The 17,597-nt window shown below is 40.7% G+C and overlaps 1 protein-coding gene across 1 annotated transcript in view; it reads right to left on the bottom strand.

Annotated features, from left to right (window-relative positions):
- LOC111871114 overlaps nucleotides 1-17,597 on the bottom strand; it is a 538,192-nt gene that overhangs the window by 23,205 nt on the left and 497,390 nt on the right. Inside the window, exons 7-9 of the mRNA XM_023863948.2 lie at nucleotides 16,806-16,969; nucleotides 8,242-8,550; nucleotides 2,880-3,757 (exon numbers count right to left, since the gene is read on the bottom strand). Coding sequence (XP_023719716.2) covers nucleotides 2,880-3,757; nucleotides 8,242-8,550; nucleotides 16,806-16,969 — 1,351 coding nt within the window. The remainder of the gene's footprint in view (nucleotides 1-2,879; nucleotides 3,758-8,241; nucleotides 8,551-16,805; nucleotides 16,970-17,597) is intronic.

The raw sequence follows: 17,597 nt of genomic DNA, 5'->3' as shown, positions 1-17,597 counted from the left end.
ACCGGAAGTTTCATTACAAATTATATCACAAACCAATATTTGGACATGATTGTAAACCAGTTCCATTTATCTCTTATATTCAATAGTGCACAGGGACAACTTTGCCTTTTTTTTTATTGTCTTTCTTATTACTCAGCACGAAATAGGGATGTTAGCTGGAAGTGACAATGAGTTTCTATTTCACATCTCAAACAACGCAGTAATGCGTCTCTGTTATGGAAACCATAACCTCAACCCGTACATCTCATCTGTTCTGAAAGAACAGCTGAGCCGAAGGCATGAGGAGAAACTCTAATAAAATACAAAGCACCATACCCGTTTCAATGTGTAACGCTTTTGAGTCACAGAGTTAATGAAATTTCGAATTAAATTCTACTGGAGGGAAAACCTGCTTTTCATTCAGTACAGTAGCTGTGGAGGTAACTGATTGTGACTAGTATAAACAGCTGGACTACACGTGTGTACAAGGGAAAAATTAAATGTTCACGATATTACCAATCTGAGGCTTATTTTTACCTATATCTATACTTAGCATGTAGACCCGCTGCTAAGTAATGACTCTGTAAACAACACCTGTTGCTAGGCAACAGATTCCTAACATGTGCCAATGGACTTGCTGAAAAGTAGTGCTTTCTACGCAGTCTGCGCCGATGGCTGCGCAAGTAACAATGGATACAGCAACAGAAGAACGGCGTTTTCTTTGCGGTCTGTACCTAGATGTTATAAGGAGGATAATAGTGAGTGCAGAGCATTTGAGTAGAGTGAAGTGGAGCGAGTAGTAGGTGAGTGAATAAGTTAGAGGGCTGTTGCCGTTCAATCCTTGTGAGCTGCTACTGTTAGAAGCTGGTAGCTTAGCACGGGGATAATTTGGAAATCCGGAGTAAGTGGAACGTCAGCCGTTGGAAACTGTTACCAGACAACGGCTGGTAAAGACACAGTAGACTGAAAATCTTTATGTGTGCTGTAGTGAACTGCAGAGTGTGAGAATTAGCGATAGTGCTGTAGTTACGTGTAGTTACGATCTGCTAAGTGTACAATAAATCCAACTACCAATGCAAACCCCGTCTGCTGTCAATCATACACGTGACAATATCTACATCTACATCTGAATTAACCTTTCCAAGTAATTGTGCTTCCTTGCTTTATGCATGCCCATAGCAAGAAATATTGTGGCTTGCTTGACTTCTTGGTACACAAAGAAAATTCCTCCCCCGCTATGCCGTGTGATTAATAATGCAAGTATGGGATTTTATGTTAAATAAAAGAACATGTATAACAATGAGATATAGAAGAAATCACGCTTAGAAAATATGCAGGACTTTATTTTAATCAGACTGTAGTATAAATTTCTGCTGTCGTTTATTTTTAGAGAAATAAAATTCTAGTCGTTTTAAATTGTATTACTTTTGTTAAGATGTTAAAAAGCAAACAAAAGCCAAGTGTCTAAATCTATTTCGAGTCAGCATCTAGAGAGGCATTATTTTTAACATAGCTGAATTTCTGTTATTAATTATCCTAACTTTCGTGTTTGATGTTTACACAGACTGAACTCATGTTTTGGGCTAACTGGATGACAGATAATTGTAATTATGAATTTCGGCATACCATCAAGGGTACAAAATAAATGCAAAATGTCTACTGTAAATTCATGCTATGAAAATTAACCATTTTGTGGATTGTTGGTAACTATGGATCTGTAACAAAGAGATACCAGAAAAAGGTGTTAGTTGGCAAGTACAGAGTGTATCATTTAAAGAGCAACACAAACAACATCCCATAAAAAGTGAAATATGATATTTTTTCTTCATGGACAATGGACTCTGCCAACTTTGTGACATTCGATTTTAACCCTCATTCTAGGCTGATGTTACAGCTGCGCAAATGTTCAGTAGATGTGAATACGCTGTACTCACGAACAGATCTTCTATTAATTTTCGAGCAATACTAAAGATCGAAATTGTTTTCTGATGCTCTTGAAGAATGAAACAATGCATATGATGAAGGCCAAGTACCGAATATGACAACAAAATTTCGGAGCACATGAACTGCTTATGATAAGAAGCATGTCCGGCCTCGAAGAATGTTTACGACTGGTATTTTTTGCGACATTGAAGAAATCCTAACACGATCACCACGGAAATTTTGAGAAGATTGTCGCAACAAACTAGGTTGTCTCTGAAAAGTGATCACTGAGCAAGAGAATCTCTTTATTAAGATATTTTTGGTTTCCACACTACCCTACATGGTCTTTGGCCACCCCGATCTCCAGACCTCTCATCACCCTACTTCATTCTGTGAAGGTTTGGTACAGAAAGAGTCTATTCGAATAATCCTCGAAGCCTGGAAGAACTGAAAGAGGCTATTGTCAGAAATGGCCCGTAACAACTTAACGCAACTTCTCACAAAAGAACTGAAACTGGCGAATGCTTCTCTTCATGAAGGTATTCTTCTCCTGCTGTAAAGCTGTTACGTAAGTTCCCATAGGTAAGCAATAAAACAAACATAAAATTAAGTTTTTCTGTTATATTGATGTCACCTGTAAGAATATGAGTATGACTGCAATTTGGGTTGCCAATTTAGATGGTACACTCTCTATAAGGGCAACATAGGTGACCAACATAGAATAAATCTGCAAAGAATGAAACGCAAGAAAATTGACAAGAACCAAGACAGGCAAATGGAAATGATGAAGAGGCGTCGCCATATTTATATTAAAATGATTGTGCCGGTTTTGTAAAGTTGCGGCTAATTATGGCAGGTGGTTAATTATACGAGGTTTACGATAGCCTGCCACAATTCAGCCAAGATTACTACTACACTACCTCTGGACTTCATCTGGACATTTACAAGTAAATTATATCAACTCAACATGTACTTACGCTTCGGTCGTGGTAATTGCTGACGTCATTGTGGAAGAAGAGTCCAGCTATGAGGGCTGCTATGTTGGCTGTGTAACTCGCTACAAAGATAACAGAGAAGCCTCCCCATACGTTGATAAGAAATTTGTTTGGCCAAGACTTGGGAGCCTTGAATGCTACCAAGTGACCACACAGCAGTCCCCACATAACCCACAGTGCGGATGCAATGCTGAAGTTCTTGCTCCTTTGTCTACCCCAGGGGTTCAACCCGAAAGGACTCAGCCATTCATACACAGCTACAGCCATGGCAGTTATGTTCAGTGATGTGAAGATGGCGATCCATAGTTCTGGGCTAAATGGTAAGAGAAACGCTAGTAAGGGTATTTCACTCTTTTGGGTTGGAGCAGCAAGAAAACTTACTCCACTGTAGAAATATGGAGCTGAGAAGTCTATAACCTCTGACCTAGCACTTGATACGCTCAATGCTGCGAATGACATGTGAGCTGCACCAGACACTAAGTCACCAACAATACCGTTCCACTTGGTGTCATCCGGTTCCGCTACTGTGTTCTTGGATCTTGACTGAACTTGTGGTTGGACATCACGCGTTCTAGTCCCAAACAGTCCATCTGCTACGATGTACAGGTGAAAATCGAATTCCAGTTCTTGAGCAATGTTTTCTAATAAATCCATAGCTAATCCATAACAACAACTGGTCCGGTATTTGTATCGCTGCTGACTATTTGGCAGTTCGAATGCCGAGGAAGATGAAGCCAAAGGTCGACGTCTCACATCCTCGGAGTTCTGACTGTGATGTTGGAATTCTGTATCGTGTGAGACGGTCTTCGGCTCCTTCTTCACAGTTAAAATATTCAGCATCGACTCCTCATCCGTCAAAGCTGGAAAAATTAAAATTAAATATTATTTATGATATATTTCAAGTAGGCCAACAGTAAGTTTTACTTTACCGGTATTTGTAGGTATATAACAATGAAAATGCTGTCCCAGAATTTGTTAACAGGAAGAGAAGGGAACAAATAGAAATCGTCCTAAGAGACATTCTACCTATATACCTACCTACCTACCTACCTATCCATCTATCTATATATAGTTCTACAGTTCTTTTTGTTGGATCTTGACCGCTTTTTTAATTTCTTAATCATATACAGCCGTTAGTACTTCTTGGATGGGGGATCGGCTAGTCGAAAGGCCGATAACTACAAACAGAACAACACAAACAGAACAATCGCACACAGGCATCCGTACCTTAAGTTGGATTTGAACCCACGATCCCAGTTCGAACGAGCGGGAACGGTTCATGCCTTAGACCGAGGGGCCACTGTGACCGGCAGGGATATTTAAGAGGCGACCGAAATTAGGACAGTCGAGTAAGAAGCAGGAATACCAGCCATTGCAAGTAAATTGTTAAGTGGAGTGCAGCAATTGGCTGCTAGCCTTCGCCAATAAAGTTATTCTTGGTTTCGAGTCTTGTCGGGACCCATGACAATATTTTTGTTCGTTCCAGGACCACTTTTGTGTTTTGAAACGGTGCTTCCCTTTCGACCAGAGTAGGCGTCCGACTACTAGCGCCAACTCACTTTCTGGCTGACTGAATAGTTAAAGAAACTTAGGAACAGGGGCACTGCGAACTGCAGCACCCCCAATTTCCACTTGGTATTATCGATAACATTTATATAATGAGTCCTTTTTTCTTTAATTCTTTCTTTATACTTGTACAATACAATATATAATCCTTAAGCTTAATGTCAGTAGTCAAATCTTTGTATGGAATTGTGAGTTTCACAGTTCCAGCGGCGAGGTGTTCGTTGACTGTGCGCATGCGCACATATGAAGCTACACGCGAGGCTGCAAGGGAGAGGGAGCACTGCAGGAACGACAGTGCCGACCGGTGCCGACCCTGGCGTGCTGGTGGAAGGTAGTTTTTTTTACTCCGCGTGTGTTGTGCTTAAAAACTATGAGTTAATTGTAGAATTAGATTGTTATCCTGCTTCCAGCTATTCTATTTGATTCATTTTTTTCGGTTCTTTTATTTAACAGAAAACTTTAACCGTTGCCTTACATCCCCGAGAAATAAGTTCTGTGACTGTAAGTGAACTTCAACAGCTTAAGTTTTCACAACTGTCTCTCCATGAGAAAGTTGCAGTTAAGAAAAGAGGTCGTTTAACACCTGATATTCTAATATCTCAGCCAGGCATAAGCAAGAACAAGAAATATATTCGTAGCTTTAATTCTGAATGGTACAAATGGCTGTGAAGTAAAAAATGCACTGTTTTGCTTCCCGTGTTTGCTGTTTGGGGGTGATGTAACGTGGACAAAAGATGGTTTTAGAAATATAAACACAATGAAAGAAAAAACTGAAAAGCATGAGAAGTCAAAGAAGCACGTTGATAATGTAGCTTCACTGTCACTTTTAGGAACCTTAAGTATTAAGGAGAAACTTAGTGAGGCATACAGACTTTCAATCAATGAGCATAATATAAAGGTTAAAAAGAATGGATTTCATTTTTAAATGAATAGTTTAAGCTTGAACTGTAACAATTTAGGTTAAAGTAAGTAAAAAATGTTTGATTTTGTTCTTTTAGGATTTTATCAAATTTTTGAATAAATTTTCTTTTTATACATATTTGCTTCCTTTTATACATGCCTTGTACAAAGGCTACAAATTTTCTGGAGCAGCACCCCCACTAATTTTAGCTACGAGCCGCCACTGCTTAGGAATGCTATTTATGTTAATTTATGTGTGTGTGTGTGTGTGTGTGTGTGCATACGCATGCGTGCTCGCGTGGAAATAGAGCGAGGCACAATCCGAGGGGAGAGAACTGGAAAGGAAAAATAGTGAACTCAAAATAGAGGCTTTGCTTTATCTGAGACAAAACAAAAAAAGCACAAAAAGAGCAAAGGCCTATAAATATAGATGATTAAGACTAAAATCTGAGGAGTGACACTATGAATATCTGTAGCACCTCTGAACTACATTTTGTCAAGGAATGAGTATGATGTTTAGATTTGTTAATGGTAACATGGCGTGTGGTCTGCGTTACGCAACGGTAGAACTTTGTCTTCAGCGGTGTCCGTGCATCGGCTATATAACACGAGCCCGCTTGCAGCTAAGAGAGTCCAGAAGAGTTTTTAGTTGAGTTCCGAGATTCCAGGATGACTGAACAAGAAATGACAAGACGACTTCATAATGATCTGAAAAGCTAGTTTCTGTGTTGAGATCCGTTGCGAGGAGACGACTAGTGGAAACTGAGAATCCTCGTGCGTGTGCAGTGGTGAACTGTAAATTATGTAAAACAGCGATAGCGCTGTATTAATTGTAATGAAGAAAGATTGTAACCGAAGTGCCAATAAATCCAATCATCCGAAATAGAACCCGTTAATTTTCTTCAAGAATACACCCCTACACTTGATAATATTATCTCGAACTTAACTAGAACATATGATCCAAAAGTCTGTGATGATGTTACATTTTCAAAAATATTTAGTTTCTGGAAATTATCCATCGTCCTCTTTATATCTAAAACACAGTCCCTATCTCCGGTCCGGAGATAGGGACTTAGCTTTTTCGATTGGGTCCAACTCAGAAGGTTTTACCTGAAGACGGTGACAAAATCCAGTCTCCGAAATTCTGTGTTTTTAAATATAAACAAGACGGTGTTTTAGATAAAAACATGATGAATAATGTTCAGAAATATAATATTTATATGAACTGGGAGAGTCCAAAGAAAACCTCAGGCAGGATAGCCGGTAGCTTGACAGAGATTACACGTAGAAACGAAATATTCCAAAATACACAGACAGAGCACTTCTGTTCTGCCCACTTGCTCAGAAAAATTACTTTACCGAAGAGGTCTCAGAATTATAATAAATGGATTTTAAAGAAATATGATCTGCTAAATGGAGTGCTCTGTTTCAAGATATGGTTCAGTGGCGGGTTCCTGTGAATAGAGATCTGGGGATCTCTGTTGCCGGACAAAAGTCCAGCAACTTCTTGACTAGCTGGTCGCCTATTGCTTCCTCGAGAAACACTGTAATTCATGGAATTAGTTAACTACTCGAAGGGAATGCCTAATTCCCCTAAGACACATATCTTAGGAGGAGGGTAGCTCTGAAACAGATTACCGCTTATGACTACGGCTGTTGTGAGTTTGGCTATGCCTTGCCCTTTTTATTCATGCAATATCAGTTGTATCAACTTTAAGTTGTATTCTAATCCAGAGATATTAGGGGAAGTGCATTTGGTTGTTATCAGGAATCCTTGTAGTACCATGTATTAACTTTCCATTATCAGACATGTACTGTGTACCAGAGGAATTATTGGAGCAAGGCGGGAAAACTTGTGGTCCCCTACTAGTTGTATTGATTTCAGGGTTTAATCCAGGGTCACCCAAGTGCGAAGCAAACATAGAACTTGCGAGTATAGAGACGAAGTTGGTATACAAACTTTGCTTTGAGTTCGGAGCTCAGATGGGCCTCAACTTTTATAAAAGGAACTTCTGTAAGTTGATTGCTGTGGTAAACTACTTTAGCTGTTTTTCCCAGCCATATTTCAGCATCATAAGATATGTACTTGTGACTATCACAAATTTAGAACTGGTGGACACACAGGCTGTCTGATAAAATTGGGCTGACAAAGAAACTGATGATAAAATTGACAGGTAAGATATTGAAGATAACATTAGATATTCCACTCCTTAATTCCTGTGATGTAGATATTAAGTAATAAGTTATTTAGCGACACATAATCAGCTACCAATGTTATGCAAGAGATATTATTACTGAGTGTTACTTAAAAATACTTCAGAAACAGAATTTGGATTAGACGAAAAGGAGAAGGCAGAGGGTTGTCTCGGAACTGATACAGTCTCTTATATCTGGTTCAGAACTAGCGGTGTAGCTGCTTTCCTGTCTGAGTTTCTATCAGTACTCAGTCGCTTTTCTGGGTTCGTTTTGTTGTGGCTCTACAGCCCTTTGTTTGATCTCGGCCCCTTTTTCAGTTTCTGTATCCTATACACAGTTGGTAGGATTTCTTGGGCGGGGATTCAGCCCGTCGCAAAAGGATGTTACAATAACTTATATCGGAACATAGACAAATTCTAAGTGTTTATAAATTATGGGAAGTATACAGAGATTTGGGCCATAGAGAGGGAATCTCCATGTGCTTTTATATAACGAGCGAACAATCGAGGTATTGAAGGCAGTGAAATTCTTGTGGGCGCCCAGAATCCGCTGTGACTACACAAAGCTGCCGGTAAGAATACTGGTAACCATTCCCTACCCAGACAAATTTTGCCCTACAAGACACACATAAGGAACTTCGCCTTAACCACTTAATGAGAGTGCGTGAGTGTATTTAACGCACGTAATTCTTCATCCTCTTCCTCCAGCCTCTCTTGGGTCTCCATCTCGTTGAAGACGAGTGTGAGGTTGTCCTTGTCAGAGGTGAGCACCCGGTGGCAGGGCAGGCCGCGCAGACACTGGCCGTCCTCGTCAAGCTCACCCTCCATGACGAATGGGGGTGCCAGGGCAGTGACAATGCGGAAGACGCTCCTCGCCCGGGCAGATAGACCCGCCACCACCAATTCACCGCCAGGCCACACGATCGTATCCAGGCGCACCGCCCTCCCTGTCACCTCGCCCACTGACTTCCACGAGACTGCGGCATTGTCGCCTGTAACAAGCAGAACATGTCGAGTACATACTGCATATACTGTCACGAGCCTCGCGCTAGTTGCTGTATGCGGCATCTGCAATAAAGAACTGCGACAGGCTTGTTAAGAGCACGTGCTGCCACGTAACATCTCTCTTCCTGTAACGTACGTGTTTAACCTCACATTTTTGGGTCGGTGCATTGAGCAGTCCAGATAGAAGAGCGTAGCATTTTCTGAAGATATTATTCCCAAAGTTAAAAGGGACTGTCAGATATGTAAAAAGGATAGATATACAATTCCGTATTCTAGGACCAGGTGCTATTAGCCCAGACGGATTAAATATAACCGCCAATTCTGTAGTGTCAAAAGGTTTAAAATCCATATTCTGGAAGGATGACCTGCTCAGGCTGGTCACCAAACCCCTAAATGACTGACACCACAACATAACAGACATTGGTGAAAAAGTCCCCTCAATTTCCTTAACGATATATATATATATGATATATGTACATACATAGCACCTGGCGAACAAAGCCCGCCTGCCCTCTTCGTTCTCTTGTAAAGGCTCTGAATTCTAACATATATCGCATCAGAAATGTTCGGAAACAACTCCTTTTTCTTGTTTTCTCCCAGTAGCGTTGCGGGTAAGGAAATGCGCGGTAGAAGGGGAAAGGTTATATAGCGAGGAGTGATTGTGTATATTTGTATTTTTAGAATCAGCCGTGCTCAGCAGAATAAGCAGTGGATTTGGTTGAGCCCACTAACCGAGATAAGGTTTGTAGGACATGTACGTATTTGTCATAACAGGGCTTCACTTTTCCTCGTCCAATGCATTTGCAAACACTGCCCTGCTGTTTCCTGTTATTTCCCAACAAAAGTCCTGGGTCTGAAAATAGACTTTTGCGTCTGGAGAATGCAATGATGAGGAGGCGGTTGGGGCTGCTAACTGCATTGGAGCTCGTACCTGACGAACTGACACACTTCTTCAAGAGAGAAATTTGAATTATAAAGCTCGGCTCCTTGTTATGAAGATTTTTTCGCCCTCCTGTTACTTTCCTTTATTTAGATCCAAATATTCTCTTTATGAATGTTATTATGGCGTGCAGACCTGTAGCAAAGAGGTGACTCCGTAAACATTAGCCGTTGCTGGGTAATGACCGCGAGCAACAACACAAAAGGCGTCACGATACGTAACGTGTACATCTGTTACTATGTAGCGCCCGCAATGTACGCGTACGCGGTGACGTCATACAACAATAGAATATGTGATGCAGGTGGTGTTTTCTATGGATCCGCTCCAAGGCTATATAACTCGATCGGCCATGTTCTGTTCAGCGAGTGACTGCAGTACGGTTGAGAGTTCAAGTGTGGAATGTTAACCAGCGGGCAGCGAAAGCTGAAGAATCTCCATTGCTAAGGTTCATTATCATGAAACTTCTAGTGAAAATACTGCAGGGGAATAACCATTGTGGAGAGCGGTTACTGAGTAAAGACTAGTGAAAGTAGCGTGAGAAGACTTAGTAGGGAGTGATTTGTAGTGTGGAAATCAACAGTAGTATTGTAGTTATTTGTAGTTACTACCTGCAAGCGGACAATAAATTTATTAACCAATCTAACCCTGTCTTTAGTCACTAATACGCGCGACATTATGTTGCTAAAGAATGCCACACTTTTTCGCCAGTATGCCTAGTCTTGATTATGGCCTGCTCATAAATGATGCAATCATGGATTTCGGCGTTCACATGCCACTAAACACATTATCATTCATCGTATTGTTCTTCGTCTTCATACATTTCCAAGCAAATGTGTAGGTATGAAAACCATGGACACAGCGTTCGGTTTGTTTCAAGTGAATAATCTGTTGTAAGTGGAGAGGTACTTTTCTTCAACCACAGACATGATTTCCTGAAATGTACAAAGTTGAGGAAACAGGTTACCTCTTGGGATTAGACCCACAAACCTGTTGCGAATTTAATCTCAGTCTTAATCTACGAGCATGTAGCTATGGATAGTTCTTTCCTTTTTTAAATCGGTTTGGTCCAACAATTTCTGAACGCTTTCTCCAGTTGTGCACAGAATTATTTATCTTATGTTTTGGGGAAATATATCTTTAATTCCTTTTTTATTTGTTGAGTGGTTCTTTTAATTTAATCTCCTAGAAACTTGTACCAATCGTAACAATTTTATTTCTTCCGCCTCGATTCAACATTTATTACATTTTTCTAAACTGGTCAATATTTCTTTCTACATCTGCAGCAAACCTAACTACTGATGTTTTATGAAGTATGAAGTAACTGTCGTATTCTATGCAAGTCGCTGTTTCTCGACTGTACTCACTAATCAGGTGGTCGTGAAAGGACACAATATCAGGTACAAAATTTATACGTATAGATTCGCTAATTATAGTAAATAATTAATTGTAATTTAGAAGCAGCTCATTACTGAAGCCCCGACGAACTCAGTACCACAAACATTTTAACCCTCGACGTAAAATAGTGTGTGTAATGGATTCACATATTTTTTTTTTTTTTTTTTTTTGCTTTTAGAATGCTAAAAAATAGTTTTGTGGATACGTAATTCGTTACATACTGGGGAAAAGATGTTCTTCAGAATTCACAGTGAAGTTTCTAAGGTTGCAAGAAGTTCCTGGAAAGCCTTATCTGACGGAACCAAGCCTTAGCTCACTTTCTCACGGAAGTTCCCACTTGCACACTGCGATCGATAGATGTCACCCATTTCCCTTTCAAATCATTTCGTTACTATTTGGGTCACCATGTCCTGACCCTTATAGAATTCAGTATGTATTCATGTCTTCTCCGTGTTTCTGAACATCTTGATTATCTCTCCCCCTACATGTCATGGCTACATCACGAGGGAACACTTGTTAAAATTTCATATTTCTTGAGTTTTGTGTGAGACTGAATAAGATATGTGACCAGCGAAAATGTGTGACATAACGGACCGTGCGTGTCTTTGTTTACGCATGTGTGCTTATTTAGAGGGAGAAAACCCTAACATAAATAACGAAGAATTTTTTAAGAAATTCCTTATACATATAATAGGAAGTAAAGCCAGCAATAGCCTTACAGCAATGGAGAATAATACCATTTTATTGTTGGCAGCAAGCAGGTCCCGTGCGTAAGCAAGTGACTACAGTTTGCAGTTTGCAACCACCTACTCACGCTGGTTCCTCGTTCGCGGATTTTCTACCCTAAAGATAGAGAAAATATGTTCCTCCTAAACGTCGGTTGACACGAGATCTATACGGCACCACATCCCAGAAGACGGCATTCTTCAGTACTTACATGTTCTGCAGAGACACGCGCAGACACTTCTAAAACAAACAACTATTAGAAACCACGGAGATGAAGACTCCAAGGAAGAGAACTCGAAACATATTCTTGTCAAGTTCAAATAATTTGAGAGTGGGAAAAACAAGATTAGATTTTGTTACCAACCAGGATATTAACAGGGCGAATTTCAGCCAATAGGAGAATGGATTTCAAAAAGGCAAGAGGAATGGTTTAATCATATATCAAGAATGAAGGAAGACAGAATTATTAGGGTTTTTGAGATGTAGTATACCAAAAGGAGTAACAAATTTCAGGAAGACCCAAGAAACGCTGGTCCGACTGCTTTTCCTCAAGAAACAGGCTGTGAGCGTAACCGGAAGAAAGAAGGGCAGAGAGAGAGAGAGAAAGAAGAAACAGAAACTGACTCAAGATATCTTAAATTATTTGAATTTGACAAGAATAAAGTTTCGAGTTCCCTAAACGGATTTATGACATCACGTGGTCTATATGCAAGCACAGGATATTATACAAGTTCTCACTAGCACGACCAGAAAAAATCTAGTCGTATGCAATGAAAGATAATAATAGAAACACCAAAAACCCGAAACGTCATTCCTTAAAAGTAGGTACAGTAGCCAAACAAGATAAAGACGCAAGACGATGGTGTGGGAAAGAAAGTTCTATTTCTTTTCGGAACTTCTCTTTTTAGGTACTCACAACATGAAGTAATGACATGAGGTGAGTGGTCAAATTCACGCCCTGGCATATTGGCCTTCTGAGTAGGCATTCTATACGATGGGGTACCCAAAAGAAACGGAACTATTTTTTTTTTGTGGGCAGAGCTTTTGTAGTACCGCGTTTTGCCGCTATGAGCGCATAGAGCTAACATTCCTGAGTCGATAAGCCGACTACCGTTGCTTCAGAAGGTAAGGGCAAGTTTCGGCAGAGTTTATAGTGACAACTGTTTTGTGTGATCGTCGTTTTTGCAATGGCCCGAACACATGAAAATGTTGAAAAAATTCGTGAAATCATCAAGGAAGATCGACGACGGACCATTGAAGAAATTGTGGAGCTGTCGGGAGTGACTTGGAGATCAGTTCAGCGAATTTTGACAGAAGATTTGAGAATGAAAAGGGTGGCTGCGAAATTCGTGCCACGACTGCTGACTGGTAAACAAAAACAAGGTCGCGTGGAAGCATGCTGTGCTTTGAAAGAAGAGTCCCGAAATGATCAAAACTTTTTTTCAGCGTTTTGCTGATGTTGCTGAGTTGAAGGAAAAAAACGACGGAGGCGCTGTCAAGCATCTCAAAAGATGAATTTAGACAATGTTTTGAAAAATGGAATAAAAGACTAGACAAGTGTATTAGTGTAAGTGGAGAGTACTTGGAAGGGGATTGAAGGTTAGTGCTTAAAATTTGAATAAATAAGTTTTAAAAAAATAAGTTCGGTTTCCTTTGGGTACCTCCTCGTATATACGGTGCTGGGTGAGCCCCTAACGCAATGGAGAAGATTCCCGAATCGAATCCCGAAATTCGGGCCTTCTAGTCCGTAGCCCGTAGCTCGTAGCCCGTCGCTGTACCGCTGGATTGTCTCGGGTTTAAGATAAACACAGGTATGATTTGTTTATATTTGAGTTGTTTTATGTCAATGTCAACATCTAGACTAAGCAGCATTGAATGGTTGGGTAAATCATGAAAGATGACTTGAAATGAATTTGGAAGGAAGCGACAGATGGTGGATATGAATGGGTCTGGAAAGAAGGGTTTGTGCCTTTGTCTCTGTATTTTCTCTGAGGGGGCGGAGTTCAGCAAACCAAGAAAGAACCTCGGACAAGACAGCAGATGTCCCGGTTAGGACTCGATCCCAGCCTCTCTGGAGTACGAATATAGAGAGTTACCGCCACGCCTGCCAGCTCGGTAATATAATGTAACATACGACAAGAGTTTCACACAAGAAAAGTGAAGGGCACAAATGACGAAAATCCGAAATTACCCGAAGCCAACAAATTGTGTCTTTAATGCTCGCAGTGCGTCTACAGGAGTCCAATGGCACAAAAACGGCCGTGTAAGTCAAAATCCTGGAGGAATAAAAGTGTGAAAAAGGAACAGAGTTACAGTAGAGGACGTCGTAGAAAGGGATACAGAGTCGCAATGCTGCAGCTGGCGCCCACTGGAAGAAAACAGAAAGTTGAAGCATGGGTCTCTCTGCGGGGCTCTGCTGGGACACGACAACAGGTCACGCCCATGTATGCATATAATGTTATTCTGGAGCAGTAGTAGTTTTTATGAACTTACGCCCGCAGCAGCTCGGTGTTCGAAACTCTGCCATATGGATAATAAAGACGTAGATTAAATCACTGTTCTAACGGAGGAAGGAATGAAAGATACAAAGGGGATAAAGGAAAGGAAGCTGTGTGGAGAAATATAAAGATATAAAAGCAATGATTACCCGTTGAACTCCAACGAGCTTTTCTCCACTAGTAATTAACACTCAGTTCTTGCTACCTGTACCACACAGAGTGATACATCCAAAGGAAAGTGAGTATCATAGCTTCTTCGCATAGCAATTTATTTATACCAATAGAAAATATTTTAGTTTAATTCATGAAATTAATCATCACACTTAGAGAGCGAGATATTTAACTCATCGTCCCAATGTATACGAGATTTTTCACGGTATTTAAAAGCTTCGGAATTTGCACTCAACGAAATTTTGTGGAAGCCTCTGTGAGTCACGGAAACGGCGACTGTCCTATTTGCTTAAGCGAACGGGCGTGCGATGGAACCAAAGCAGAGGCACGAAGAGCAGAAAGATTTAGTCTGAAGGATTTCCGTTAGAGGCGCTCGTTGGATGGAGGGGGTGGGGGCTGGAAATGCAGAACAAGTGCGAAGACGATATTATAATAAGTATTAACAGCAGCTCAGCTAAAAGGAAGAAAGCTCTCAAAACTACAGCTTATTAGGACTCATTTTCAGGAAGGTATAAATTCGCAGAACGAGTGCGCGAATTTTAGGCTCACGTGAAAAATATAGTATAAGTAAAGAGTAAATTAAGTGCCACGTCATGAAGAAATATAGGGTAGTGGAGGTATAGCGCATCATTCTTGACCTCGGCTATGGATAGAAGTAGATGGTCAGCTTCATGTCCCGTGTCTTTACCCCTGGGGAAAGAGCCCCCACTACCCAGTGGATAGGAGGCTATTCTACTGTAAACAGATACAGGCAATATTTGTACTCACTTGATGAGTTCACGGATCTACGTTTCACGGCGACCGGTGCGCTGTTTACCGCGAGGCGCATGCGAATTTTGCCAATGAATCAGCATGCCTGACGGTCGATTATGTTTGGAATCAAGTAGTTACAATTCACAGATCACAAGAGGTGTTGAAAATGATGTCCTGTCTACATGTAGATATTTTCGCAATTAAGTGTTTCATTAGAAAACATATTTTAGCTGCTTGCCTGAATCCCTTCAGCCAAATTCTAGGACTGAGCCTCAAAATTAGGCCACGACCGCTTCCTTCTACATAATTTTAATTTACCATTACCCAATCATTCACTCAATGGCGTATTTGTTACTGAGAGCGACGTTAAGTAACAAACGACAAATAAATAAACATAATTCACTGGTCACGGCCAACAAAACCCGAAATATTGTAAGATTAAATAAGTTAAAATTTTAGTTGAAGCTAAATTTTTTACACAATCTATAGTCGCGAACTGTGACCTTGTGGTGCAACAGTAAAGACTTTTCTTCATCTCATATGTGAAGAAATCATGAATTTATGTGTGTGGTAGATACCGGACCATCACAAGAGTCTGGTTTCCACATTAACCTTGAGTTCCTCTCTGTAGGTCATCATCATCAATTTTACTACTCTTCACTACCATCCCATCGTCAGAAGGAAACCGGAAATTCCAACCTGCAGGTGCTATCATCTGAAATGTAAATCTCACTTTCGATCTATCAGAGGGGAGAATCGAAATGGTCAGACCTACAGGTTTTACACAAGCTACAACGAAGTGGTGAGCAGACACTTCTAATAGAATTATTAATTAATTAGATGCGAGGTATTCACGGCAGCGAATATTAAGGTTATATTCTGCTAGGTGTGAAGTCATGTGAACTGGTAGGTAGGGTTCTCTGAAACATATGTATTTGTGTATGAAACAACATAGTTTCATATTCCAGAAGATCATATGCTTAAAATGTCAATCAGTGTATTCCTTTGCATTATTATTATCACATGCATAGCGTCACAATATAGATGAACACAAACCTATCTGAAAAACTGAAAACTTAACAATTAATCGCTTGAATCTTACAGTATGAGCCAAAATATGCAGTACTGAAATGAAAAGCAGTCCTGTTGATACCACTGTCTATTCATGTGAAGGCCCCTTGCACGACAGAACCTTCTCATATCCCTGTAGCGTTCTTGGGTGACGGTAAGAGCATTGCCTTTCTCATCCTCAATGAAGTAGGGGCCTAATATACCGTGTGCTGACACGGCACACTATATCGTCATACGTGTACTATGTAGCGGTTTCTGGACGATAACATCTGGCCGCTCAAAACCAAGGAAGGGAGTTGTCTGGCCACCACTTGCGTATGAGCGGAAATAATACTGAACTATGAATATTTTTTCCTCCGTCGAGAGACCCATTTCCAGCAACAACTGCACAACACAACTTTCTTTTCACTACTGGGAACACGTGCGGCTGGAGCTATGCCCCGTCGACAAACGCACATGCGCGTTCGAGGTGCGTGAGTTTCAGTACTGCTCTTTTTTGGCGCATACTGTACTTGAATCTTGTCACGCGTATCTTCAACTCTGATAAAGCAATGCTACTTTCGTCAGACTCCAAGCCTGTCTAAAGAACATGTAGGAAAATCATGTTTCGAAATTAAAAAATCAGCTCTTATTTGTCCCCTTTGTACGTTAATGGATTCGAAACGTGCAGACAAAAGAAGTAACTTACCCTCAGGTTCATTAACACCCAGGGTACCATCGTAATCAGTGGCGCTCTTCTCTGGCACCAGGTTTAGAATGTCGAATGATGCTACGAGGGACCTGTCCACTTTGTCACCGACTTCAGACACTCTCCTTCCCGCCAGCGCGTCTCTTACGGCGGTCCGGAGCTCGCTGTAAAAAACACACCCTCTGTCACTCCGTCGTTTTGACACAAAGTAGCTCGCTTTGATTGCAGAGAGCATTCGCACCTGAATTAACACTTTGAAGGAAACCTGAGCTCTGTTGCTTCGTGATGGTTCTTCAGCTATCATTCACACACTGAGAATTTCTTGAATTTCTGTTTGCATTTACCGCTTTTAAAAGAGCTCTATGTCATCTGCGTAAGAATGGAAGGCAATGTACATAAAAATGTTTGGCCATGGATAAATAATGACACTGCCTTTGGATTGGTTATTGATTAAAACTACAGATTTTTTACAAACAAACTCTGCTTCATTTATTTATTACAGTTTCCGTCATCACAGTTCTTGTATAAGCAAAATAAATATATACCTTTTTACTTGTTTACAAATTATTTTGGTATTCTATGGCCATGAGTAAAAATATAAAGCTATCCCTGTAACAGGCCGTGAAGGCTCATAGGTTTATGAGACGTTGAGGGTCCCGTATTATCTAGACAATCGGCTCAAAGATGGCGGTAAGGTTGTCAGCCTTACGTGCCGGCCGCACTTTACTCCCCAGGAAAATTATTTAATTAATTCCTGGCACTCACTTCTGTTAGTGGCTGAGTGAACCCCAG

The sequence above is a fragment of the Cryptotermes secundus genome, unplaced genomic scaffold (assembly GCF_002891405.2).
Source record: "Cryptotermes secundus unplaced genomic scaffold, Csec_1.0 scaffold152, whole genome shotgun sequence".
Taxonomy (NCBI): domain Eukaryota; kingdom Metazoa; phylum Arthropoda; class Insecta; order Blattodea; family Kalotermitidae; genus Cryptotermes; species Cryptotermes secundus.
The sequence above is the reverse complement of the archived record's forward strand: the minus strand, read 5'-3'. Positions and strand labels throughout refer to the sequence as shown.